Source organism: Gopherus flavomarginatus, chromosome 1, assembly GCF_025201925.1.
Source record: "Gopherus flavomarginatus isolate rGopFla2 chromosome 1, rGopFla2.mat.asm, whole genome shotgun sequence".
NCBI classification, from domain to species: domain Eukaryota; kingdom Metazoa; phylum Chordata; order Testudines; family Testudinidae; genus Gopherus; species Gopherus flavomarginatus.
This window is the reverse complement of record NC_066617.1, coordinates 260,097,652-260,124,903: the sequence shown is the minus strand read 5'-3', so window position 1 is coordinate 260,124,903 and position 27,252 is coordinate 260,097,652. Positions and strand designations below refer to the sequence as shown.

Genomic DNA, 27,252 nt, shown 5'->3' with positions numbered 1-27,252 from the left:
TACAACCATGTAAAATACCTTCTGCTGGTCACTGAGACCTCTTCTTAAAAAGAGAAAAAAAAAAAAAACCACTGAAATTTTTTACATACGGTAAAAGCATTTTGAACAATAGTGCAACTATTTTCTCATCAGTTTTAATGAATACTACATATCAAATTTAACTAGTACAAATAGATTCCCCTAAACATATTTTACACTTTCTTGCAAATTATCCCAAATTAGTTGCTATAGTCTAGAAATAATGGCAGAAAATGAACAATCCATTTATTAAGTACTTGCTAAAATCTTGCTGGAACAAATGAATTATTTATTTTAAGTAATGAATGTTTTAACTGTAGCATTTTAGCAGTCATTAATAATTTAGAGAAATTGAGATTTTGGTTGAACTGTTAATACAATGGGTGCATCTGACATGCCAAATAATCTCTTTAATCATCCATTTCTAGAGTAAAAAGTCTATTTTAATAACAAAGCATTTAGCAATCTAAATGGATATCTGAGAAATCCACACAAACTACAAGATAAAGCCTTACCGTTGCAATTGGCCCATCCACATGATAGTCTAGACTGAAGACATCCCATCCAGTATCACCAGGAGATACCTATATGAAAAAATATGCTACATTTAGTCACGTACCAAAGTCTGCACATTGCTGAAATCTTGTTTACTGTTCCCCCAAGAACTATGAAAAAGCAGTTACGTTTGCCAAAAAGGGCTTCTAACAATATATATTATATTGATAGTTTTCACAAAAAAATACAACAACTTTGTTTCGTTGGTTTAATAACATGTAGATTAGATATCTTTTGAGGCTAAGCACCACATTCCCCTACTAAACTCCTATAATTTACAGAAGCATCTCTGATGCAAGGCTCCCCAGAAAATATTCACTGTTCATTTTCTTCATGATTCCATACCACCAGTGACACAAAGACTCTGCCTCTGTTCTCAGAGTGGTGACTGAAAGAGCTAATTTCAGCCCCCTGATTCTGGGCTACCAGCCCCTGTGTAAACAACAGCAGACCGCTCTCTACTCTCTCTCTTTCTTATATTGCGAGTGTTAGGGACCTTATATTAACAGAGGATCAAACTTGGCAGAGGTAATCTTACACATGTGGGGTGGGGAGAGGAGGAAATTGTTGGTGTAGAAGGAGGCTGTGTGTCATCCACCAGCTTTACATCAAAGATTCACTCTAACATTAGATGAGTAGAGGCAATTCTCTGCTGGGAATCTCCAGGGAGGGTAAGGCCAGTTTGTGCTGTGTGAGCAATACAGGTAACCTTAGTGGACAGAAGAATGTGACTCAGCATGAAGAGAGACTAGAAGTTCACTTGATGCTGATCCAAGAGCTAATTTTAGATATTTATACCCAGAAAATAACTTTCATGTCAGAAACTGAAATGACACAGAATACCTCCAGAAGTCTAACATCCAACCGTTTGAGGATCTCAGGATTATCAAACTGTGCATTAGTTGCCCTGACGGCTGTTTCAAGGATTCCTGTCAGATTATGCTGATACAAAGTGGTAGCTGGTCGGGCAAGCTCTGGCCTAGAGGTTACAAAATAAAGTCATTATATACAGTTTATGACATTGTATAGTATTTACTTTGCATTATGGTAGCAAATGCAGTGAGTTTGTACAACAACATTTAAAAATTTCTCTCCAAATTGTACTTTCAGAATTAAGGACAACTGAGAAATGAAACATTAAAATAATATTGAGAGATTTTAAGTAATTTGTCTATTTGTTTATGTAACACAAACAGCAGTGCTAGTGCTAGATTTATTACCATTTGATGCAAGTAATTATTTTAAAGATTATATTAGTATCTAACATAAAACTGTTCTATAATTTTAGTCACATTTACAATCAGAATGAACTATCGTTTACTTGTACTGCATTACTATGAAAGCTACAACCAGCAAGCCACTAATTTTAGTTAGTGGTTATGCTGATGAAAGTATCTAAAGCCCATAATCCTCAATTTAATAGGAACTTTTTAAAGATCTACCTCAAGAGGTTGTTTTTTCCCCACTAGAAAGTTCCTCACTATTTATGTGTCAAATACAGTATTGATTCTATACACCATCCCTAGGTTTTTTTGCTGCACATTATTTGCTTTCTTAAAAAGTGCAGCGGACACATTACATCAATAAAAAATGTTGGCCAAAGTTGTTTTTGATGTTTATCAAGTTAATGGAAGCTTTGTAATACACAATCTGTTTCGCAGAAAAAGGACAGCTGCTTAATGGATTTTTTTCCTTCTTGCACAAGAAATTTCAGCAACATGACCACAAACTAAAATAAGACGCTATGCAAGTATGCTTCTTACAAACTTAGCTGGGCACTTATGCCTGCAGTTGAAGGAGCTAAATGTTAAAGTTGTGAGCTGTCAGTTGAAGCTGTAATCACAAATATTAACTACGCACGCTAAACATTTTGAGGAAAAAAAATAATCAAAGAAATACGCTTAAAAGGATGTAGAAATGTTGTGTTTATAGCAGTGCTCATGAGTGTTTTTTTAAGAGTACTACAAATAGAGATAGAACTTAGAAATCACAGAGCACAGGCATTGGAAATGCAGGCAGACCAGGGCACATCAGGAGGGAGAGGGTAACAGTAGTTTAGCTTTTAAAGATCTTGAAATTCTTTTGTACTTGCTACTTACAGGAAAAACCAAATTTCAACTGATATTAAAAGGTCAAAAAATCCAGTCTAATATTTTGTTGAATCTAAGGATGTCTAGGTAACCCTTATAATAATAAAATATTAGTTGCATTAAAATGTTTTCTTTTTAGAAAATGATCTGTTGTATATTTGCAAATATTAGAAATGTCGTCTTACTTAAGCAAGTCCATTAAGTGTCTTATAAAATCTCCTTGACCGAGAAGTAAGTAGCGCCTCATAGCCTGCATGTGCTCCAGTAAATTGTATTTTTTATTGAGAACATCCAGCAAGTATTTGCTGGTCTCAAAGTAAGCTGCATCAATTTTTCCCTGAAACGCATTTTCCAAATCTGTGAACAAGTCAGCAGCTGCAAAAACAAAAAAAAAAAAACAGAAAATACAAAGATTATTAATATATGTATTTAAGAAAAACATTGAAGATGAAAAAAATTACACAAATGTAGAGGTATTACCACTTCCACAGATTCTAATTCTCTATTTCTGAACTGACCTATCCATGAAGCAGGCCTGGAGTAGCCCGTACATCAGTGTCAATCAACGTTAGGCAAAAATTGCCAATATTGACCTTCAGACTAAGAACTCATACTATTTCGTAACTTTTACAGCAAATATCTACTTTCTCCAGCTGCTGTGATATTGCGGTATTCAGGATCACACGCTGTTCTGCAACCATCCAACAGAACATACGAATAGGATTTGTATGCAAAAAGGGACAAGACAAAATGTGATGGCTTTAAATAAAACAACTCTTTAAAAAATGAGAGAGTTGTGGGTTAATAATGTAAATAACATTTTAAAGAGTTAAACTGTAATCCTGACATTCTATTGAGAGCTAAAAATACTAGTCAGACTAATGAAATTGTACAAAGGGACAGACATTATAAACAGTGGCAGAAATGTAACAGTGAGATTTAAATGTGGGGGAAGAGGTAAGCAACCAAGAAATGATATACTTGGGGGAAATAATTGAAATACATACATACCAGGAAGGAGAAACCTAGGGCATGTTTACACTTACCTCCGGAGCAATGGATCCAGTGGGAGTCTATTTATTGTATCTAGTGAAGACGGGATAAAATCGACCGCCAAGCGCTCTCCCATCGACTCCGGTATTCCACCAGAGCAAGCAGCGTAGGTGGAGTCGATGGGGGAGTCAGCAGTCGACCTATGGCAGTGAAGACACCGCAGTAAGTAGCTCTAAGTACGTCAACTTCAGCTACACTATTTTCACAGCTGAAGTTGCGTAACTTAGAGCAACTTAGCTCTCCCCTACTCCCTAGTGTAGACCAGGCCCTAGGAAGCACCACTGTTGCAAGAGACTTAAGTGAGAGTGGAAAGTAGATTCAATATTACTGATCATGAGCATGCAAAAAGCAAGCATCAGGCTAAAAAGTCATAAGATTGACTAAGATGTTGTGAGATTTTTAGAAAAATAATAAATTTATGGTAGTTTATATGCCTTCTGGTGATTGAACCTTTAGAATTCACATTCCAGCTTCTCTCTACAACCACTCAGGCTAGAAAATTACTGTTTTTTTTTAAATGAAAGCTGAGATTCTCATGTAATCACATGAATCCAGGAGCTGAGGCTTTAAGGAAAAACATGAAATATCACAAGACTTACAAGAGTTGGCAGCACCAAAATTAAATGTGGGTTTTCAGTGGTGAGGGCAGAGAGGGAAAAAGGAGTGACCAATATACACACACACACTTCAAAACTGCAAGGGAATCACATCACTACATGACTCTGGTACAACTGAACCTGGAATATCATATTTATAGCCTTCACATCATATTACCATTGACACTGATGAAATTCAGTGAGAAACAACGAAAAAGTTACCAAGAGACTAGATTACATTTATAAAGAAAGATTAAGGAATAAATATGCATAACTAGGTAAATGACAAAATGTGTGTGTGTGTGTGTGTGTGTGTGTGTGTGTGTGTGTGCGCGCGCGCGCGCTAGAGCTATAATAGTCTACAGATATTTTAAGAATAAATGGAGAAGAAATATTTAGGGTGATACAAGGGACTGAAACTAAAAGAAACTGAACAAAAGTAAGAAAGAGAACATTGTGACAAAATTTGAAAAATTTATGAGTGAAATATGTTAGAATGAGATTCTCCAATGGGAAAAGGTTGTTACATTTAAAGTTGAAGTGGACAAAGAACACTAGAAAGTGAATTGTAGGGAATAATCCTGCATTGTCCAATGAATGGAGTTAATGAATTAATCATGGCAAGCTGTTTGTTTTTGTAAAATAAGGAATTGGAATCTGAAAAGTGGGAATAGTTAATTTAATAACCTGTGGAACTCTCAGCCACAAGACAGAGCACAAGCACTTATCAAGAGTCCAAAGAGAGCACAGATTATACAAGTTCTTGGAATGCACTGGAGACAACTTTTTATCATAGAAGGTGGAGAAAACTACTATGGGAGAAACTATTCTGGATTTTATTCTGAGAAACAGGAAGGAGCTAGTTGAGAATTTGAAGGTGGAAGGCTGGTTGGTGAAAGTGATTATGAAATGACAGATTTCATGATTCTAAGGAATGATAGGAAGTAATACAGCAGAAGATAATGGACTTCAAGAAGGCAGACTTTAATCAACTCAGATAATTGGTAAGTAAGATCCTGTGGGAAGCAGGTGTCAGCATTGCCATCAAGCTGTTCACAAGGGAGCGGGAAGACCTTCTAATTTTCTCCACCTGGATACCCAGGTTCTGAGCTACTCTCCTTAGGCACTTTGGATGCACCTTGTAATCCTCTTGCAGGGGCACAATATCATTTCCCGTGACTGCTTCATCTGGGGAAGAGGAGGAAGACGCCTGAACCAGCACAAGGCCCTGCTCTTTGCCCTCAGCACTGGCCGGGTCCTGCGATACTCTCTCTTGGTACATGGTACCAGAGCCTGGATCGTGTTCTGGTGGTGGAAGCAGCCTGGACTCCGAAGCCCCCAAATATGACCTCTTGGAATGGGAACCTGCCTGTGCTGGAAATGCCCAGGGATTCCAGAAAGGCCATTGCATGGGGAACTGCCACTGTCCTGGTGGCCACGCCAGAGGTGCTACCCTTTGTCTCTGATCTATAGCAGGACAGTGTCTGCTGGAATGGCGATGACGGCTTCTCCGTGAGACGTAAGACTCTGCCTCTGAGTTAGTCTCCAAAGATCCCTTCCAAGACCAGGGTGGAGCTGTGCCGACTGGTGCCGGTGAGCAGTGCCGGGAGGGAGGAGACTGGGGTTGGGCTATCATGACTGGTTTCCCCTTCGAAAGTATTTGAGGCCTCTAGCCTGCAGAAGTCTTTCCAGTTAGTTCCACTGCCGACAGCTCCTGTATGGTAGAGGACATTGGTACCAGTAGTGTGAACAAGTCCCTCATCGTTTCAAACACCTCCAGCATTGACGTATCAGCAGAGTCGTAGGGCTCCAGTGCCTCTCTCATGGTGGCAAGTCTATCAGTGCCAGACTCAACGACTCCCGTTCCGGGACCAGAATCAACAGCGTGGCATGGGTTATCAATGCCACAGGGTGGCCTGATACAGGTCGTACCCTGGCAGTGTCCCTCTGTCCCACTGACCTCAATGCTGGTGATCAGCCTGCGTCGGTCTTCCTTTGCTTCTTCCTACACATCAGCGACGGTGAAAGGTGCCTCGGCTCTCTCGCCTGCACATCCTTCTTTGGCACCGGGGTTCACTGACAGTGCCGAGGTTCCTTACTTGCGATCGGAGCGTCTTGTCTTGGTGCCGGAGCTAGAGAATGGCACTAGGTGTAGCCAGAGTGCTCCTTACTAAGGCCAATGTATTCAGTGCCAAGTCCAAGTGGCCCAGCTTGATGAAAGTCAGAGTGCTGCCTCCGTGAAGACAGAGCAGAGTCTAGCATTTCTATACTTCTTTGTGAGGGGCTTAAAATCCCTACAAATCTTGCATCGCTCCTGCATGTGAGCTTCTCCCAGAGACACTTAAGACGACTGGAATGGGGGTCATTTACAGGCATAAGCTTGAAACACTGAGACTAAGGCATGTCACAGTGCTGGGGGGGGGGGAATTAACCCCACTTAGCGGAGTTCTGAACTAAACTAATAACTGAAATTTCACTACTAAATTTAAATCAATTCTATACAATAAGAGAGAAAAGTCCACTGAGGAGTATTTGCAGCAGCAAGAACAAGTTGTAGTTCCAGTGACCACCTTGGGCGGTAAGAAGGAACCGAGTGGACAGCGGGGTCCTTTACACAAGCACTATGGGAGCGCAACTCCAGGGGCACAAGAGCCGACAGATATTGCTGAGGGAAAAACTTTTCAAGCACTGCCACTGGATGGATATGGGCAAGCACTTGAAGAAGAATTACTTGGACAAGTTAGATGCCTAAATCAGCAGGGCCCTGATGAGCATCCTAGAACACTTAAGAATTTACTGATGAGCTATTAGAGATTATCTCTGAGAATTCAGAGGCAGGAGAGAACAGAGAGGACTGGGAAAAGGGCAAATATAGTACTTATCTATAAAAAAAGGGAATAAGGACAACCCCAGGGAATTATAGACCAGTCAGCTTAATTTTGGTAGCCAGAAAGATAATGGCGCAAATAATCAATCTGTGAGCAAGTAGAAAATAGTAAGGTGAGAAGTAACAGTCAATATCGATTTGTAAAGAACAAATCATGTCAAACCAACCTAATATCCTTCTCTCACAGGGTAACAAGCCTTGTGGATGGGGGAAACAGTAGAAGTGATATATTTCTACTACAGTAAGGGTTTTGATACTGTCTCACGTGACCTTCTCATACACAAACTAGAGAAATACAGAGTAGATTAATCTACTATAAGGTGGGTGCACAACTAGCTGGAAAACCATACTCTGAGTCTAGTTATCAAGGATTCATAACTGAGCTGGAAGGGCATATCAAGCAGAGTCCCACAGGGAGCTGTCCTGGATCTGGTTCTATTCAACATTTTCATAAATGATTTGAATGATGGCAGAGAGAGTACACTTATAAAGTTTGTGGACAATACGAAGCTGGAAGAGGCTGCAAACCCTTTGGAGGACAGGAGAAGAATTCAAATTATGACAAACTGGAGAAATGATCTGAATTACACAGAATAAAATTTAATACAAGACAAATGCAAAGTACTACACTTAGGAAGGAATAATCAATTGCACAAATACAAACAGGGAAATGATGCCTAGGAAGGAGTGCTGCAGAAAAGGATCTCGGTGTCATAGTGGATCACAAACTAAATGAGTCAACAGAGTAACACTGTTGCAAAAAAGCAATCACTCTGGGATGTTTTAGCACAGTGATCCTCAAACTATTGTACTGGTGACCCCTTTCACACAGCAAGCCTCTGAGTGCAACCCCCCTTAAAAATTAAAAAACACTTTTTTATATATTTAACACCACTATAAATGCTGACTGCAAAGCAGGGTTTGGAGTGGAGGCTGACAGCTCACGACCCCCTCATGTAATAACCTTGCGACCCCCTGAGGCGTCCCAACCCCCAGTTTGAGAATCCCTGTTTTAGCGGGAGTATTGTAAGCAAGATAAAGATGTAATCCTTCCACTCTACTCAGCACTGATAAGGCCTAATCCAGTGCTTAATTTGTGCCAGGGCTAGCCAGGGCAGAGCCCTAGCACCTCCAAGTTTCGCAGTTCATAGCCCTGGCACCTCTGGGCTTGCTGCATCAGTTATGAATGTAAAAACACTGCGTGAACCCTGGCACCTCTTTCATTACAAATAAAGCACTGGCTTCATCTGGAGTACAATGTCCAGCTCTGGGCACCACACTTCAGGAAAGATGTGGATAAATTGGAGCAGAGGTGAGCAACCAAAATTATTAAAGGTCTAGAAAACATGATCTATAAGGAAAGATTGAGGAGGGAGAGAGAAATAGGTTTGTTTAGTCTGGAGAAGAGAAAACTGAGAAGGGACATAACAGTCTTCATGTACATAAAAGGCTGTTATAAAGAGGAAGGTGATAAATTGTTCTCCTTAACCACTGAGGATAGGACAATTAGTAATGAGCTTAAATTGCAGCAAGGGAGGTTTAGTTTAGACATTAGGAAAACTATCCTTACAGTTAGGGAGTTTAAGCACCTGAACTAAATACCTAGGGACATTGTGAAATCTCCGTCACCAGATGTTTTTAAGAACAGGTTAGACAAACACCTGCCAGGACTGGTAGATAATACTTAGTCCTGCCTCACTGCAGGGCATGGGACTAGAAGACCTAATAAGGTCCCTTCCAGTCCTACATTTCTAGGATTTAAAATATTACACATAAATAACTACATTAAAAGAATATTATTCAAGTTGCAAAGTCAAGCACTTGGAAGTTAGGAAATGCCAGGTTAGGGTTGAGTGTGCAACTTTAACTTGCCTCCTTTATGTGCATGCATTATGACATTCTTTAATTACATGATCACACACTATTTTTTTCCCTACAGGATCCTTGCCTGATTCAGTGCACAGCGCAGACCTACTTTGCGGTGCTTGACTTTGCCTTTATAAAGTTACATACACATTAAAAAAAAAAAAAAAAAAAAACCTTTAAAGAATATTAAGGTTGCAAATTGAACATAGTCATTTCACCCTGTGGCATAACAGTGACACCCACATGAGTCATTAGCAGGGCTGGAACCTTTGGATCCACCATACAGACCTCTGCCACTTGACATAACTAAGTAATTGATAGCAACAGTAGGTCACCATCCTCTGTGTGGACAAGCATCAAACAGGGATGAGACACACACTTTTGCTGAAGGTTTCACAGATATTTATTGACAGCAGAGAAATGGTGAGACTCAGGAACCTTGGGTTCCATTCCTGGTTCTGGAGGAAGCGTTCTCTAGCAGTCACAGACCGTTTTGTCAGTTCCTTCACAAGCTTGATCCCTGGTCCGAACAACTTGTCCCGAGGCTGTCTCTTCCCCAGTCCCTGGCTCCTCAACCGAGTCCCCTTCTTCTTGACCAAGCAACCTGTCACAGTTCTCCCCTTCTTACCCCCAGCACTCCAGTTTGTCATCCAATTTCAGTCCCTCCCCTCATCCCGTCTCCTGGACCAAGTCCCTTTGTTCAATCAGTTCACCCCCCACAAGCTGGCTCCTTGTTTGATCCGTCTCTCTTCCCCCGACCTCTGTAAATACTCATTACCCTGCCAGTGGTCCCAGCCTCAGCCTCTTTGTCCAATCAGTCCCAGTCTTCCTTCCTAGTTGCCAATCCCCATGCCCCCACAACTCCCACCCTCAGTTTCTTTCTCCTCACCCAGGCCCCAGTTTCACCAGGGTCCTCATCAATCTACTCCTGTCCCTCTTCCACCTGGTCTGGCTCTCAACCTCTCTGCATCTGAGTCAGGCAGATTATTTCTCCAGCCTTGTGAAAGCACAAGAGAGAGGTTCCTAGCTCTCATTTTTGATGCCATGATCCACCTTGTTCCAGTGCACCTAGGAGCTCAGCTACAGTTACAGGGAATATCTGGATTCATCCCTGTGGCCCTAGCCTGGAACATGCTCAGTCATGCTGTGGGGATAGTGTCAGCATTAGAAGCTGTGGGGCGATGGATTCTGGTCAGTAAGCACAGTCTTCAGAGATTTTAGCTGCTAAATTCTATTGCACATGTGAAAACGGATTTTTCAAAACTTGTAATTTGGCCAAATTTTGGAGGATTTTCCACAGGAATAAGCAAAAGGCACAACCCTAAGACAAATAGCTATCCCATGTGAACTTTCAAAGCCCTATTCCATATCATAGGGACACTAGTTTCTCTCAGAAAAAGTAGCTTCGTTCTTGGAAACTGGTTTGGCTGAAAATTTCCAAAAAATTCAGCCTTAAGTACACACCTGGCATAGAGTGTTTATGCCAAAACAGTTTGGAAAAGTTAAAAGCAACTGAAAATAGGTTCTGATAAGGCAAAGTGGCAGACAACTTTAATTACAGGTGATGGTGCCAGGTCTTGCCATAACAATGGTATCTGCAGTAACCCTAGCTACTATAAGAATTTGTAAGTGTTAAACCATCACGTATTAGGACACAAGCTCCCCACTAACTGCCTGTTCATCACAGGGGTCTCACCCCTTCCTCTGAAGCACCAGGTTATAGCTACAAAGAATGACTAGACTAGACATTACAATGCCTATATTCCTAGGATGCACAAAACTGACCGGTACAGGTAAAATAACTGGAGGAGGTTGGGACTATCAATAGGTATAATTGTATTATGGCAAATGGGTTGGAGGTGACATGGCACCAGAGATGCCTGCTCAATTCTAATGGTTCATCAACCCTGACTGGCCTCCTGCCAGTTCACCATTATCTTCAAAAGGTGGCAAGATGGTTACTCACCTTCGTAACTGTTGTTCTTGGAAATGTGTTCCTCATATCTATTCCAATTAGGTGTGCGCGCGTCGTGTGCGCGATCGTCAGAAGATTTTTACCCTAGCAACACTCGGTGGGTGGGCTCAGGCGCTCTCTGGAGTGGCACCCTTATGGCGCTGGATATATGCCCCTGCCGACCCAGTGCCCCCTCAGTTCCTTCTTGCCAGCTACTCCGACAGTGGGGAAGGAGGGTGGGTTTGGAATGGATATGAACACATCTCGAAAAACAGTTACAAAGGTGAGTAACCATCTTTTCTTCAAGTGTTTGCTCATATCGATTCCAATTAGGTGACTCCCAAGCCTTACCTAGGCGGTGGGGGTGGAGTGAGAGGTCGTGAAGTGAAGGATTGCTGAACCAAATGCAGCATTACCCCTGGACTGCTGCACTATCGCATAGTGGGCAGCGAAGGTATGCACCGATGACCAAGTCGCTGCCCTACATATCTCCTGAATGGGCACATGCGTCAGGAAAGCAAAGGATGAAGCCTGAGCCTGCGTGGAGTGGGCAGTAAGATGCGTAGATGGGACACCAGCCAAGTCATAGCATGCACGGATGCATGATGTGATCCAGGACGAGATGCGCTGGGAGGAGACTGGAAGGCCCTTCATCTGGTCTGCCACAGCAACAAACAGCTGTGACGTTTTCCTGAAGGGCTTCGTTTGCTCGATGTAGAAGGCCAGGGCCCTGCGAACATCTAGGGAGTGCAGCTGTTGCTCCCGTCTAGAGGCGTGCGGCCTTGGGTAGAAGACAGGGAGGAATATGTCCTGGTTGACACTGAAGGCAGACATCACCTTAGGGAGGAAGGCTGGGTGGGGTCGCAGCTGTACCTTATCCTTGTGGAACACTATATATGGTGGTTCCGATGTGAGTGCCCGGAGCTCAGACACACGCCTCACCAAGGTGATACCTACGAGGAAGGCTGTCTTCCAGGAAAGGCACAGGAGCGAGCAGGTGGCCATTGGCTCGAATGGGGCACCCATGAGTCTGGATAGGACCAGGCTAAGATCCCACATAGGGACCGGTTATCGAATTCGTGGGAACAGGTGCTCCAACTCCTTGAGAAATCTGCTGACCATGGGATTGGAGAAAACCAAGCACCTGTTTTCACCCGGATGGAAAGCCGAAATAGCTGCCAGGTACACCCTGATGGAAGATACTGCCAAGCCCTACTGCTTTAAGGACAGGAGGCAGTTCAAGATGACAGGTACTGACGCCTGTAGGGGGGTTGTATGATGCTAGGCGCACCAGCAGGAAAACCGGTAGAGGGCTTCCTGATACCCAAAAGGATCTGCTGAACCGAGAGAGAACAACACAGCTCAGACCGATTTAGCAATGCAGCAGCCATGCTGAGGTGGACAGACTGCAGGGATGACAGAGTTGACCATGATCCTGAGTGATCAGACCTGGCCACTGCGGGAGTGGAATTGGGGTGTCCACCAACAGCTCAAGGATAGTGGTATACCAGGGCTGTCTGGGCCACGGCGGGGCAACCAGAATCAGATGGGCTCTGTCCCTGGGCAGCTTGATTAGGACCCTGTGGACTAGCAGGAATGGAGGAAAGGCATAGCACAGGTTATCCTTCCACTGAAGGCATCCAACAGGGAACCTGGAGAGCGCCCTTGGAGAGAGCAGAACATCTGGCATTTCCGATTCTCATGAGCAGCGAATAGGTCTATAAGGGGAAAGCCCCACTTCAGGAAGACAGAGTGGATGACATCCAGGTGAACCAACCAGTCATGAGCCTGGAATGATCTGCTGAGGTGGTCCGCTAAGGTGTTCTGGACCTCTGGGAGAAAAAAATGCCACCAGATGGATTGAGTGGGCTATGCAGAATTCCCACAGATGACTGGCCTCCTGATAGAGGGGAGACAACCGGGCTCCCCCTTGCATGTTGATGTAAAACATGGCCGTAGTGTTGTCTGTGAGGACTGCAACACAAGGGCCTTGAATGCGCTCTCGGAATGCTTGACATGCCAGGCGCAGTGCTCAGAGTTCCCGTACACTGATGTGCAGGGATAACTCTCCTGCCGACCATAGCCCCTGTGTATGGAGGTTCCCAAGGTGGACTCCCCATCCCAGGGATGATGCATCTGGGATGAGGGACACGGAGGGCTACGAGGTGTGAACTGGCAGCCCTTCGCACACTGATTTGGGGTCCAGTCACTAGCCTAGAGAGGCTAATACCCCTGGCGGGATGGTAACTACCGTACTCAAGGTGTCCCGACCTGGGCGACATACTGTTGATAGCCAGGCTTGGAGTGGACGTAGTCGCAGCCTGGTGTGCCTGGTCACAAATGTGCAAGAGGCCATGTGTCCCAGGAGGCATAGGCATGTTTTCACAGTCAAGGTCACGAAGCTTTGCAGGCTGTGGATGATGTTCACCAGGGATTGGAAGCGTGTTTCCAGCAGAATTGCCCAGGCTAGGCCTGAGTCTAATACTGCTCCTATGAATTCTATCCTCTGGGTTGGTAACAGAGTGGATTTCATGACATTGAGCAGGAGGCCCGGCCGATCGAACATGTTCATGGTGAGCTGAACATGAAATTGCACCTGATCCCTGGAGCGACCCCAAATAAGCCAGTCATCGAGACATGGGAACACTTGGACCCGTTGTCGACGAAGGGAGGCCACCACCACAGCCATGCATTTGGTAAACACCCTGGGGACCATGGATAGGCCAAAAGGAAGGACAGTGAATTGAAAGTGCTGTTGATTGACCACAAAGCAAAGGAAGCATCTGTGCGCTGGGTAGATCACAATGTGGAAGTATGTGTCCTTCATGTTGAGGGCAGCGTACCAGTCTCCAGGATCTAGGGAAGGAATAATGGTCCCTAGTGACACCATGAGGAACTTCAGCTTTAACATAAATTTGTTCAGTCCACGTAGGACCAGGATGGGCCGAAGCCCGCCCTTGGCTTTGGGGATTAGGAAGTAGCGGGAATAAAAGCCCTTGCCCCTTGACTCTCCCGGAACCTCCTCTATCACTCCCAAACCCAGGAGTGACTGGAGCTCCTGTAGAAGGAGGTGCTTGTGAGAAGGGTCCTTGAATGGAGACTGGTGCTCTGCCCTCAGGCACACCTTCAAAAGTTCTGCTTAGGCCCTGCCGATGGCTTGGGAGGGCCCTGGCCTTGGCTGGCTTGGTGTCCCGTTTGTTTCCTTTTACCACCTTGGCTGTGTCTTCTAAAGAAGTCCTGACTCGGCCGAAGGGGAGGGTATGACCTCTGAGGTTGTGATCTGAAGGGCCTTCTCTGCATTACTGGGGTATGCATTCCCAGAGATCGCATGATAATTTCTCAAGTCCTTCAGACTCTGCAGCCTTGAGTCTGTCTTCTCGGAGAATAGGCCCTGACCATCAAAGGGCATGTCCTGGAGGGTCTGCTGCAACTCTGGTGGTAAGCCAGAGACCTACAGCCACGAGATGTGGTGTATGGCTATGCCCGAGGCCAGGGTCCTAGCTGCGGAGTCTGCGGCGTCCAGAGAAGCTTGTAGGGATGTTCTGGCCACCTTCTTGCCCTCCTCTACTATAATCCCAAATTCCTCTCTGGACTCCTGTGGAACCAGCTCCTTGAATTTCTCCATAGAGTGCCACGAATTATAGTCATATCGGCTCAGAAGTGCCTCCAGCCGAGTACACCTTGCGCCCAAACAAGTCTAGGTGTCTAGCGTCCTTTGATTTAGGCACCAGGGCCTGCTGACTGTGCTGCTCCTCCTAGCTGACTGAAGCCATGACAAGGGAGCACGGCTGGGGGTGCATATAGATGCACTTGTAGTTCTCTGAAGGGACAAAGTACTTCCTCTCCATCCCCTTGACCGTAGGTGGAATAGAGGCTGGTGATTGCCAGATTGTCTTGGCATTGGCCTGTATGGTTCCTATGACGGGGAGGGCAACTCTGGACGGAGCCTCCGTGGACAGAATGTCCACCACAGGGCCCGCTACCTCCATCGCCTCCTCTACCTAGAGGTTCATATTGCTCGCCACTCTGCGGAGCAGGTCCTGGTGGGCGCGGGGGTCCATAGGAGGAGGGCCCAAAACCGTAGTCCCCACCACTGCCTCATTGGGCAAGGATGAGGAAGATATCCCCGGGACTAAGGGATCCTGCGCGAGATCCTCTTGCGGAGGATCTTATTGCTCAAGGTCCATCACGCTAGGAGCATGGGCCTGCATTGGCGCTGGAGCAGTCGCCTCAGATCCTCGAGGGGGGGGGGGGGGAAGATGGAGAGAGACACTGGCCTCTGGTACTCGGGGCTCTGAAGAGGCAGAAGGGAAAGCCCCCGAAGGAGCCCCCTGGGCCTGATGGTAAGCCCAGGGGGTCCAAAAGGACCACTATGGGGATTCGTGGCCCAGGTCCTGGCCTCCTTCTAGCCACTGCCCTGTACCGCCCTCATCCTGGTCCTGGTAGCCACCTTGCGAGCGCGATGATGCAGAGGCTGAGCAAGATGGCCAAGGCGGTGCTGTACGCGACAGCGCCAAGTACCCCGGTGCTGTATGGTGCCGTGGACTGTGCCATAAGGCAGAACAGTACCGAGACATTGATCGGTGCTTGCGGTCGTACTGGTACCGGGAGCCTGATCTGGATCTCGATGGCGACCTCCGGTGAGATCAGTATCGGGACCGGCTCCAGGTCAAGTGTTGCTCTGACTGGTACCAGAAGTGGTGCCAGGAGTCCAAACAGTACCGGCCGTAACAGGATTCAGATCTCCGTGAGCCGGAGCAGTGTCGCAGGTATGACCGGCGCCGAGAGCGAGAACGGTGCTGGGATTGCGAGCAATGCCGTGATGGGTGCCACGAAGATCGGGATCGGGACCGAGACCAGTGTCGTCATCCTCCAGTAAGCAACAGTGGTCACATGAGGGGACGGCTTTCCCTTCGACAGCACTGTCCATGCCAGATGGCTGAAAAAGGTCTCCGGTGTGGAGGGTAGTCTCAGCTTAACCACGGTGTGCACTGGGGAGCTTACGTGCACTGGACTCGATGGCCCTTGTGGCACCGGAATCGACAGTGCAGGAGCGGATATTTGTCCTATGTGCTCTGGCAATGGATGCGGCTCCAAGCGCAGTGCAGGAAGCGTCGGCAGTTGCCGCACTGACAAACAAGAAGTTGCCAGCACCTGCTCGGGCTGCTGCTTCTTCTGGATTGGAGACAGAAACCTGAACTGTGGTGGTGGAGGTGCCGGGAAGGTCTGGTGCCGTGAGCCTTTGGTAGAGTCCAAAAGCGGTGCTGGAACAGTTGGTGCCGCAGGGGCTCTCCACACCGAGGATGACGGTGCCGAGTCTAAGCGCCCAGAGGAAGGGACCGGGCTAAGTGCCGCCTCCGTAAGGAGCTGCTTCAGTCTAAAGTCCCGCTCCCTCCTGGTCCTCGGCTTGAAGGCTTTGCAAATGCAGCACTTGTCTGCTTGGTGGGATTCCCTGACCCACTTTAGGCAAGAGTCATGGGGGGTCTCCCGTTGGCATTGGCCTCTGGCAAGCCGAGCAGGGTTTGAAGACCGGAGACCCAGGCATGGTCCTGGGTACCGGGATGGGGAGAAGGGAGAAGACCTCGTTCCCCCCCACTAATTAAACTAACTAACTAAACTAAGTAATTCACAGCTATTAACAACTATAACTAGCTATTAACAACTAATCAGAAATTATTAACAGGTACTAAAGAGAATGCTAGGGAGAGTGGAGATCAGCTAAGCTGCGAGCCACAGTTCCAACGACTGTCACGGCAGGTAAGAAGAAACTGAGGGGCGCTGGATCGGCCGGGGCGTATATCCAGCGCCATGAGGGCACCACTCCAGGGGGCGCCTCAGCCGACCCACCAAGTGTTGCTAGGGTAAAAATCTTCCGACGATCATGCACACAGCGCGTGCACACCTGATTGGAATCGATATAAGCAAGCACTCGAAGAATTAAGGCTTACATGAGTTGACTGTGCTGGACCACTTAGTGTTGTCCCCCATTTGAACTGCTGCATGCCTCAGTTGTTACCTTTGCCATAAGTTCATGTTGAAAAGTAGGAAGAAAAACCTTCAAGGAAGGAAGAGGACGAGAGAAAAACAATGTTATGCAAGGTCCACCCCAAAGTCATGTGTTCTAAAGCTCAGTCCCTGAGGAGACACTTCCTTTTACAGGGTGTTTTGAGCCCAAGTGGAAGGCAAGACAAAATAGCTGACAAATCAGCCAGAAAGGAGCTAGAACTTCTAATCACATGACCTAAGTTCAGACCTTGCATAATACTCCTCTCTGATTAACAGCTGTATAGAGTGCCATTTCTGTTCTGGGTGTAAGGCAGCTAAGTGAGGGTTATTGTAAAAGGATTTCTTCTTAAAACATATGCGCAGCATGCCTCAGGTGATGTGACCAGGGTTCATCACCAAATTTGGTCCGCTGATTGGATCATTAGCTTCCCCGGCCTGGGCCAGGTACTAATGGGGAGTGCGATGTGAACACTGAACAAATACATTTGTTCATTGTATAAGAATAGCTTCCTTTTAATCAGTTTTACATTTGATTCCTTTCTCAATTTCATACACTGAGCTCTCATTCTAGCATTATGAGACAGGAAACCTGAGTAACCGTCTCTACACTTTCCATAAATATCTCTTTCCATGGATACAAGTTTAAACATCCCATGATTATTGTCACCTGTTTAGAAACTGCAACTCTAGTATGGAACTGAGCATATTTCACTCATTGCACTGCCAATGCATCACAAGAATTAATGTAATTTCCTGGACTGAACATAGGAGCGGGAGCCAGGAACTCAATACCAACTTTGTCACACACAAATCAGTCATAACCTCACTCTCTCTTCTCCATTCCATTAGGAAACAGGTACTACTAAAGTAATTAAGTAATATTATGACAAACTGGTCGGTCTTCAAAAGTTGTAGATTCTTGAAGCCAAAAACAAACAATGGTATTTGCAAACCTTGAAGTTTAAACATACTGGAATTTGAAACCCTAGAGTGCTATAGTTCTCTACCTCCATGAAACCAAGTTGTGTTTGGGTGTTTTTTGTGTTGCTGGGGGGTTTTGTTTTTTTTTTTATCAGCACTGATAGTAAGCAGGTCAAAGTACTGACCAAACAGAGAATAACAACTTTATGCTCTAGGCAGCAAGCTTCACTTTCAGGTTATATAGCAAGTAAACATACAAAAGTCTAAGTATACCATCAAGAAAGCTTACAATTCATTTATATTACTATGGTAAAGTCATTCTATAATTGTTCATCAAAAATATCAAAAGTTAAATGAGACTGACAAGCTCTCTTTCCAATCACATCTGGTGTCATCTGGAAGTAATTAGATAGAGGATGCAGGAAACCACTTTTACAAAGTAAGATTAGTAAATTCAAGAACACATTAGGAACTATGTGATTCTAGTGCTGGATTTATACATTCACAAAGAGAACTAATAATATAGCTTATGTCTGACAATGTGTCTTCAGTAAGCACTATTGTTTTTTTAAATCTCTATTGTAAATAAACTTATTTCTAGTCATTATAATGACAGTATTCTACAAATAAGTATATTTCCACTGCACTTAAGCTACCTGGGTTACACCTACTCACTGTCAGAACTCAGTGTTAGTTTAAAGACAGCAATTTTATGTTTGAATAAAATAATTTGCTAAAAACTTAACCAGCTGGCTTCCCTTTAAGCCAGACATATAAAAAAATGGTGACTATAGACTGTTTGTCAAACTAATATCAAAATGTGTCAAGTATCACAGGAGTAGCCGTGTTAGTCTGGATCTGTAAAAGCAGCAGAGAGTCCTGTGGCACCTAATAGACTAACTGACGTTTTGGAGCATGAGCTTTCGTGGGCCAATACCCACTTCGTCAGATGCATGTCAAAATGTGTCAGTTTTTACTTATTTAAAATGTGCTTAGCCATAATGAATTCTAGCCATGCAATTTTTCTGTGAAAATTACAATGGTAAAACAGTACTGATTGTGTACCAACATGTACTGAACTATCTAAATGGGAAATGACATGCAAAATTCTGTGCAAAATTATTACTTAGACTCATAGACTTTAAGGTCAGAAGGCACCATTATGATCATCTAGTCTGACCTCTGCACAATACAGGCCACAGAATCTCACCCCCCCACTCCTGTAAAACCCCTAACCTATGTCTGAGTTATTGAAGTCCCTAAATTGTGGTTTGAAGACCTCGAGCTGTAGAGAATCCTCCAGCAAGGTGACCCGTGCCCCATGCTGCAGAGGAAGGCGAAAAACATCCAGGGCCTCTGCCAATCTGCCCTGAAGGAAAATTCCTTCCCAACCCCAAATACTTGAATATTTGCTTTCACATATGCATCTAGGTTGCAATGTACTGCAAAAGTTAACCCAATATTTCCAAATGTACCATTTATGATTGACCAGGAAAACACTTCATAAGTTTAAGACTTCTTAAATAAAGATTTACACCTATACATACACCTAAAGTAAACATCAATTTTTAGAATGCATCTAAATATATAATTCATCTATGACTAGAACAATTTTTAACGTTGTGCATGGCTAAATTGTGTATATTTTTAAACTGTCTGAATACATATTTTTGATACACTAACAGATGTCACATTCTCTCATACATTTCCATAAAACTTGTTTTTAATGCTAATGTAAAAAAATCCAAAGCTAATTAAAGCAATAAAGCATACATTCAATAAATACAATAAAGTTAGGATCGGATTTAAAATGACAAAAGCAAAGGAATCCAGAGTTAAGACCGGAACTCTCTTTAATTTGCCCTATGATGATTAATTATATAAAGGGAAATTTCACAACAGTGGTAGATTAAGCAAATAAGAACATATGCACAGGCAGGGAAGGATGAGCTAAAAATGCAGTTTCACCACTGACAGAATTTTCTTTTCTTGTGGGGAGGGACAAGATAAAATTATACAAATTAACATAGAAATGGTTACTTTACCATACCATTTATACTTAAATTGTAAACTGTAGGGGTAGGGACTGTCTTTTTGTTCTCTGTTTGTACAATATCTAGCATAATTGCCACTACAGTAACAAACAAAACAAATCAACAAACAAATGGTGTATTTAGGGTATAGTCCCCAATCTTGCCAAGATCATAATAGAGTAGGACTATAGTGGAGTCAATTTAAAAAATAAAACCAAAAAAACCCAGTGCTATCTGAAAACATTTTAAACTAGTGTAACATCTAAAATTGCTGCAATTGAAAGATTAGCGACTTTTTTTCAAGTTTGTTTCCTTTGTTCATTTAATAACTGCATACACTATGTACTCAGAAAAAATTAATTTCCCCATATAAAGGGGTACCTTGCCCATGGGCTGAGAACCTGGGGCTAAACTAGCTCAGATTACAAGATGAGTCCCACCAGAGGGGAATAAGATTATTCAAATATAAAAAGCAACAGGCAGCAGGAGGAAATATGAGGAGGAGGTTGAGCTCCTACCGTGAGGGAACTACAGAGTGAAGCTACAGGGGAAGAGTCTCCTGCAGAAGAATCAAAAGTTGTTTTTTTATATTCAATTCAGAAGTAGCCAAGAGAAGAAAGGCAAATTGGACGAAATTTGAGAACAGGTATGGCAGAAAGAGAGATTTTACCAGATGTTATGAACTTCAGAGGAGAAAGCTTTTACACCCACAGAATCTAGACTATATGAAAAAAGATTTAGGAGGGGACAGAAGAAGTGTATAGGGTTCATATGCCCACAAAAATTCATTTTATTAATATGATATTCATAACGCACTTTGATCAAGTACGCACAACATTGTATTGGGAGTCTATTTAACAACCACAGAAACACCACACTTTAATTTTTTGAAAGGAACATTTCTGAATGTTGATAAATGCAAAGTAATGCACATTAGAAAACATAATCCCAACTATATACACAAAATGATAGGGCCTAAATTAACTGTTTCCGCTCAAGAAAGAAATTTTGAGGTCATTGTGAATAGTTCTCTGAAAACATCCACTCAATATGTGTGGCAGCAGTCAAAAAAAATCTAACAGAATGTTAGGAATCATTAGGAAAGGGATAGATAATCAGACAGAAAATATCATAATGTCTCTATATAAACCAATGATATGCCCACATCTTGAATACTGTGTGCAAATCTGGTCACCCCATCTCAAAAACTGGAAAAGGTACAGAGAAGCGCAGCAAAAATGATTATGGGTATGAAACAGCTTCCAGATATGACAGAGGTCTATAAAATGTTGACTGGTGTGGAGAAAGTGAATAAGGAAATGTTATTTACTCCTTCCCATAACAAAAGAACTAGGGCTCACCCAATGAAATTAATAAGCAGGTTTAAAACAAAAGAAAGTACTTCACACAATGACTCGTTGGCAGGGGATGTTGTAAAGGCCAAAACTATAAACAGGGTTCAAAAAAGAACTAGATCAGTTCATGAAGTATAGGTCTATCAGTGGCTATTAGCCACGATGGTGAGTGATGTAGCACCACACTCTGAGTGTCCCTTGCCTCTGTTTGCCAGAAGCTGGGAATGGACAACAGGGGATGGATCACTAGATGATTGCTCCGTTCTGTTTATTTCTTCTGAAGCACCTGGTATTGGCCCCTGTCCATAGACCGGATATTGGGCTAAATGGACCATTGGTTTGACCCAGTATGGTGGTTTTATGTTCTTAACTACACTTTCCTACATATAAATGCATTTTGCACATTAAAAACATTATTAGGAAAAGTTTTCTATAAGCAAAAACATCCAGTTAAACTTTACTTTGCCAAAAACACTAATTACAACAAGTCTGAAGTTCAAAGGTACAATTAGGTTATCAGTTCTGATATCATACCATCTTTTGGTGATTCTGCAGACTTTGCCACAGCTATCATCTTTGTAGATGGAGTTTGGTCATGACAAACCTGATGTAAGAAGTTTATGGATTTTCCTATTAGAAGGACCTAAACACAAGAGAATAAACTTTAGACATTTTTATATAAACAATAAAAATGAGATGTTGTCCATAAGTTAATTGTTGCCTCCCGACTCCCAACCCCTGAAATACAAATGAACCCACTGATGTAGTAATATATATCAAGCACTACTTGTTTTTAAAAGTCCTCTTTCTTCAAAGTACCGGTAATTCAATTACACAAAACAAAGTTTCTTCTTCCATCTCAAAGTAACAATCCAGATTATCCAAACACCTTTTTCAGACAACATGGTAGGTTCAGAAAATTCGGATAAATTTATGCTACATGTTGTTAATGTTATTCCAGCCATAAACAGCAGCAAAGGGTCAATGAAACATCAAACAAATAAACCTTTTTCCGATACCTTTTTTGATTGATCCATTGTAATGAATGAAGGGATCATTGATTTTCTCAAAGTGTACTTGTCATGCCACAACCGGTCTGCTTTAACTGTAGGATCTGAAGCTACAAAAAACTGCAGGTTGACAGAAGCATTAGATATAAAAGGAATTTACCTGGCATTTACGTTTCACGCACATACACCCACTCTTGTATTTCATTTCTAAGTGGAGACATATTACATATATATGTTTATTTATAGTCCCAAGTGAAGCAGGTGTTATCGTTGCCTTTGGGCTTTTGAGGGAGTGGACTTCTCTTGTTTTGTTGTTTTCTTGAATAGTGCATGCACATACTACATAGAAATCAAACTGTATTTTTGTATAAGCATTTTGGTATTTTATGCTGTGTGGGCAGTGTTTTGGCACCACTGTTTTTTTGGTGGACAGCAGTATTTTGATGCACAAAAAAAGAGCTGTAGCTGAATCCACAAAGACTAGCTCATTATTTCTCCTGAGCTTCTTGTCAGAAGGATCTTTCAAGGAAGCTATGCACTCTATGGGAAGAGCCTGTGATATGCACAAAAAGGACCACACCTCTGATCTCTCAGAATCTCTGACAGGTGGTAAAAAAAAAAAACAGCATGTTGCCAGACGCTCTCTTTGCCCAGAGAGTCTTCTTGAGAGAAAAGGCCTTTTATTTGACTTGAATAGTCTCTTCACAGAGATCTGAAGTCTTCAATGGCAAAGACCCTGGCTTGATCTGGAGGAGCCTCCATCTGGGAGGGCATACACTGGATCTGACTCAGATATGAACTCTTTCATGTGGGCCCTTCTGCCTAACCAGGCCCTAGTTGCAAGGATGAGGCCAATGAGAGGCCAGGAGTTTGGGAGGAGGTAGCTCCCTTTCTGGGCAGTCTCTTCCCAACTAAGTTCTTTAAACAAGGAATTGCAGATCTTTCATAAGGGGGTTCAAGTGGGAAGAAAGTCAGGATCAGGCAGCTACGCGCAATAATGTAACAAAGAGTAACAGCCCAGATTGCAGACGGGCAGGCTCTTCCAAGCCCCTCCTGCCTTCCAATACCCTCTACCTCAAACATGAGTGAGAGATGTACAGATAGGATAGTGGGATGAGGGAAATCTGGTCTGTTTGTAATGGTGCAGTCTGAAGAAGGAGCTCTAACACTTTCATCCTCACAAGGGCAGAGTTCAGGTTGTGATGCATTGTCAGTAGTGAGGAGTGTAGAGGGCATGCATAATCAGATGCCTTAATTTACAATTTCATGTTCTTTGGGATTGGTGTTATGTATGTTATTTACAGACTAACTTAACTAACACACAACATATTGTTTTATGTATTTTCTTATTTACTCAGATTCTGAAGGGACTGACAACACAGCAATAGCTAAATTAATTTAAAAAAAACAGGCTCTGCTGCTGAGTCGGCTGGGGGGCACTTTCATGAGGATCCTAGTATTTGGTAAATTAGCTGCTGCTTTGTTGGTTCCTATTCTTCATTAAACTTAGTTGGTTGATTATAGATTGGCAGGATCCAGGAAAGATGATGCAACAGCAATACACCACATACTCATTAAAGCTGAATTTGTCTACATAGGAGTTTGGAAAGTGCCTAACAGAAGTTTTCAAACTGTGATTCATGGAGAGCTGACTGGCCACATAGTACTGGTTCTCCTACTTACAGCCACCTGCTAAATCTCATTAAAAATAGACAGGAACTTATAAAATAATTTCCTAATGTTACTTTTTCTGGTAAGCAGGAATGCTAAATTGCAATTAGGCAAGCAATGTTATCACAAAGGAGAAGGGAAGTGCCCACAAGACACTGTCTCCATTAAGATGTGGTCTACACTACCAAAGAGCTTTAGAATTCCTGGCTTACCACATTTTGGACTACACTTTAAATAGTAAGTGCCACATTCTGTATTCAAATTGGGTGGGCTTCTGCTGGGCTGGTGATCTAGAATGCTGAGGTTTCCATCTTGTTCTCAACAAAGTGTAATTGATGCAAAGATGCCTGTGTGAGCCTGCAGAAAGCCAGAAATAGTTCTGGGAAGTGTGAACTGACACATTCATCTCAATGGGGTGCCCACTGAGAAAAATTTAAATGTCAAAATTGTTCTCAGTGTTGATCAAAACATATAAAAAAGAAGAGTGACAGTCATATCATGAAGTTCTTCACATCAACTCAGTAGCAACTTAACTTGGTGCCACTTTAGGGTATGACACTTTGAAGAGTACCATCAGTTTCTTCCTCTGAATAAACCTGACCTGTAGAGCTCGAACGCTAGATGTAAGGAGCAGAGGCCAAGGGAACGAGAAACTCATCAAGGGGGAGTCAATCACTCAGAGGCCAGGATGATATCCAAACCCTGTCCCCACATAACCAAAGTGGCCTCCCCTAAAGAAGCCAGATAGCTTTGTCCCTATAGCTAGTAGTTGCTGATCCTCTCCCCTACTCCTCTTCTGGTTTTAGCAGACATCATTGCATCAGTTACAATCAAGTCACACTTTCAAGCTTTTCTTTGTAGCCATGAATATTTACAAAAATATTTTTAAATGAAATAGATTCTGATGCTGTGACATGAATGAGCCAGGAGTTTAGGCAGATGCCTATTCTGCCTAGGCTTTAATTCAGCCTTGCCCACAAACGTAAATGAATGCTAGCGAGTGGGAGCCAGGGTCTGAAAAGCCCAGCAGTGGATATGCTATCTGTTAGTGATATCTTGTGTGCGTGGAGCTTCAGAGAAAGCCTCCAATATTTCTCCCCCCAATCTGAGTCTGACTAAATGAATATTCAGATCACCAGCTATATCTATACTTAGATACTTTATCAGAACTGTTTAGTAATTTAAAAATTAATAATCTGATTTTTTTATTATCTATCTTAATTTTTTTTGTGACAATTACAACGGACAGAGTAGACATATGTAAATATACAGTGGTATTTGGCATGGATTTACAAAGACCAACTACAGAAATTGTTAAGAAATTATAGCAAACAGTCAGACTATGTATATAAATCAAAACACTCAGATTATTTTCAAGAATGCCTGAATATCTCACATAATGAGGCTAGGACCAGTCTGTAAGATGCTAATGGTGTTATACTGAACTGAGACAAACACACTATCCCAAGAATTAGAAATTTAAAAAATTTACTCAACCAAGAGATTAGGTATAAAGTAATGCTTTTCATTTATTTGTTATTCCTTTAACCACAAGGGCTAACTTTTGCAGACAACATACAGACCATCTTGGTAAGTGGCATGGAACTAGATTTTGATCAATATGAACAACGAGAAATGTAATTTAAAAAAGAAAAGCCTTAGACAATTCAGTCACTTCTGGAAGTTATGAAAATAATGCTTCCTCTAAGGGCAAAGTAAAATGCAATTACTGTATCCAGAAAACATCCAGTAGCAAATACAAAGAGACAGGAATGCATTTTAGATTATAATTAATCCCATGAAAATACAGAGCCTGAAGAGGTAGTGGGGCGGGGGAGGGAAACCAAGGTCAGACTATAACTGCAATATGCTTTTATTTTATTGATTCATTCTCCACTCAAGGTCTTTGATTTTCATTATTATATCACACACAAAGAACCACAGAAAAAATAAGAACTCATCGTACAATTTAACTGCTAGACAAATGCCAAGGCCTCTCAACTAAAAACAGAAATTAAAAAATGGTAAATTTTCTTAACAAGGAACAAATTTCAAACATTAGATTCCTTAATATGGATTGTGAAGGATCCCATCTTCATCTTATCAAGCAAGTAGACCTTACTGGGGAAGAGAATTTTTTTTCAAAATGCCACTGCTAGCAAGACCAACATATGGCCTTCAGACAAAATGTAAGCTGTAAGTCCAACACACTACATTAAGCTATTGTTTATTTTCAGTATTTAAGATGCATTATCTAAGTACACATGTAAATTTAAACAAGCTACTTGCAAAAAGTTGACAACTAATAAGTGACAGTTTCAATCACTTATGAGTTTAATTTTTTACTTGAAATATGGCAGAGGAGAGGGGACAAGTTACTTTAATACTTTTGAAAGGTGTCAGAGGCAGCCTAAAGACTGAAGTTCTCTATTTAACCACATAATAGACACAGGCTTCCCTATGTTGACCTCAAAGACCAACTCTGGATGACACTAATTCATTCTCCATGCTAATTTAATTTTTAACTCCAATACAGAATCATAGAAATTGATGAGATGATTTAGTCCATGGTCAACAATCTCAGAAGAGTTTAGGTAACTCAGTAACCTAAGGTCCTATTCATTTTTAAAAATAGAGGTTAGGCTCCTAAATCTCATTGAAATTCAAAATAAGATTACATAAACAGAGTTGTAGCCTGGCAAGGAGAAAAGCAAGCATTGGGATGATTAAGATAAGTGTAAACAGGTACAGTTAACAGTGAAGCGTCAACGAGATCTATGAATAAAAAGCCTTATATAAGAGTTGAATACTCTGATTATTAATTTTGTTAAATGATAGAATAAGGAGGTACTAGAAAGGTGATAGTACATGAATAACTACAACAAAGGATGTATTTTATAAGAATCTATTACTGTACAAGTCGAAGCAAATTTTGTAGGACTTTTAAAAGGTATTTCATTCTCATAACAATTTTCTACAAAATTTGAAAAAGTGAAAGACTCCAAGAGCTCAGTCTATTTAGCTTAAAGAGAAGGGCAGGGGTGACCTGATTACACTTTATAAGTAGCTACATGGGGAACAAATATTTAATAATGGGCTCTTCAGTCCAGCAGAGAAACTTATTACACAATCCAATGGCTGGAAGTTGGAGCTAGACAAATTCAGACTGGCAATAAGGCATTAATTTTTGACAGGGAGTGTAATTAACCATTGGAACAATTTACCAAGGGTTGTGGT

At 42.5% G+C, this 27,252-nt stretch overlaps 1 protein-coding gene across 3 annotated transcripts in view; it reads right to left on the bottom strand.

The window, feature by feature from the left end:
* The window catches only part of TUBGCP3 (tubulin gamma complex associated protein 3), a 108,435-nt gene that overhangs the window by 31,737 nt on the left and 49,446 nt on the right, over positions 1 to 27,252 (bottom strand). For all 3 annotated transcript variants that reach the window (XM_050948097.1, XM_050948108.1, XM_050948102.1), the window contains 5 exons: positions 22,354 to 22,464; positions 21,869 to 21,977; positions 2,849 to 3,038; positions 1,417 to 1,552; positions 534 to 602 (listed from right to left, as the gene is read on the bottom strand). In XM_050948097.1, the coding sequence (XP_050804054.1) occupies positions 534 to 602; positions 1,417 to 1,552; positions 2,849 to 3,038; positions 21,869 to 21,977; positions 22,354 to 22,464 (615 nt within the window). The remainder of the gene's footprint in view (positions 1 to 533; positions 603 to 1,416; positions 1,553 to 2,848; positions 3,039 to 21,868; positions 21,978 to 22,353; positions 22,465 to 27,252) is intronic.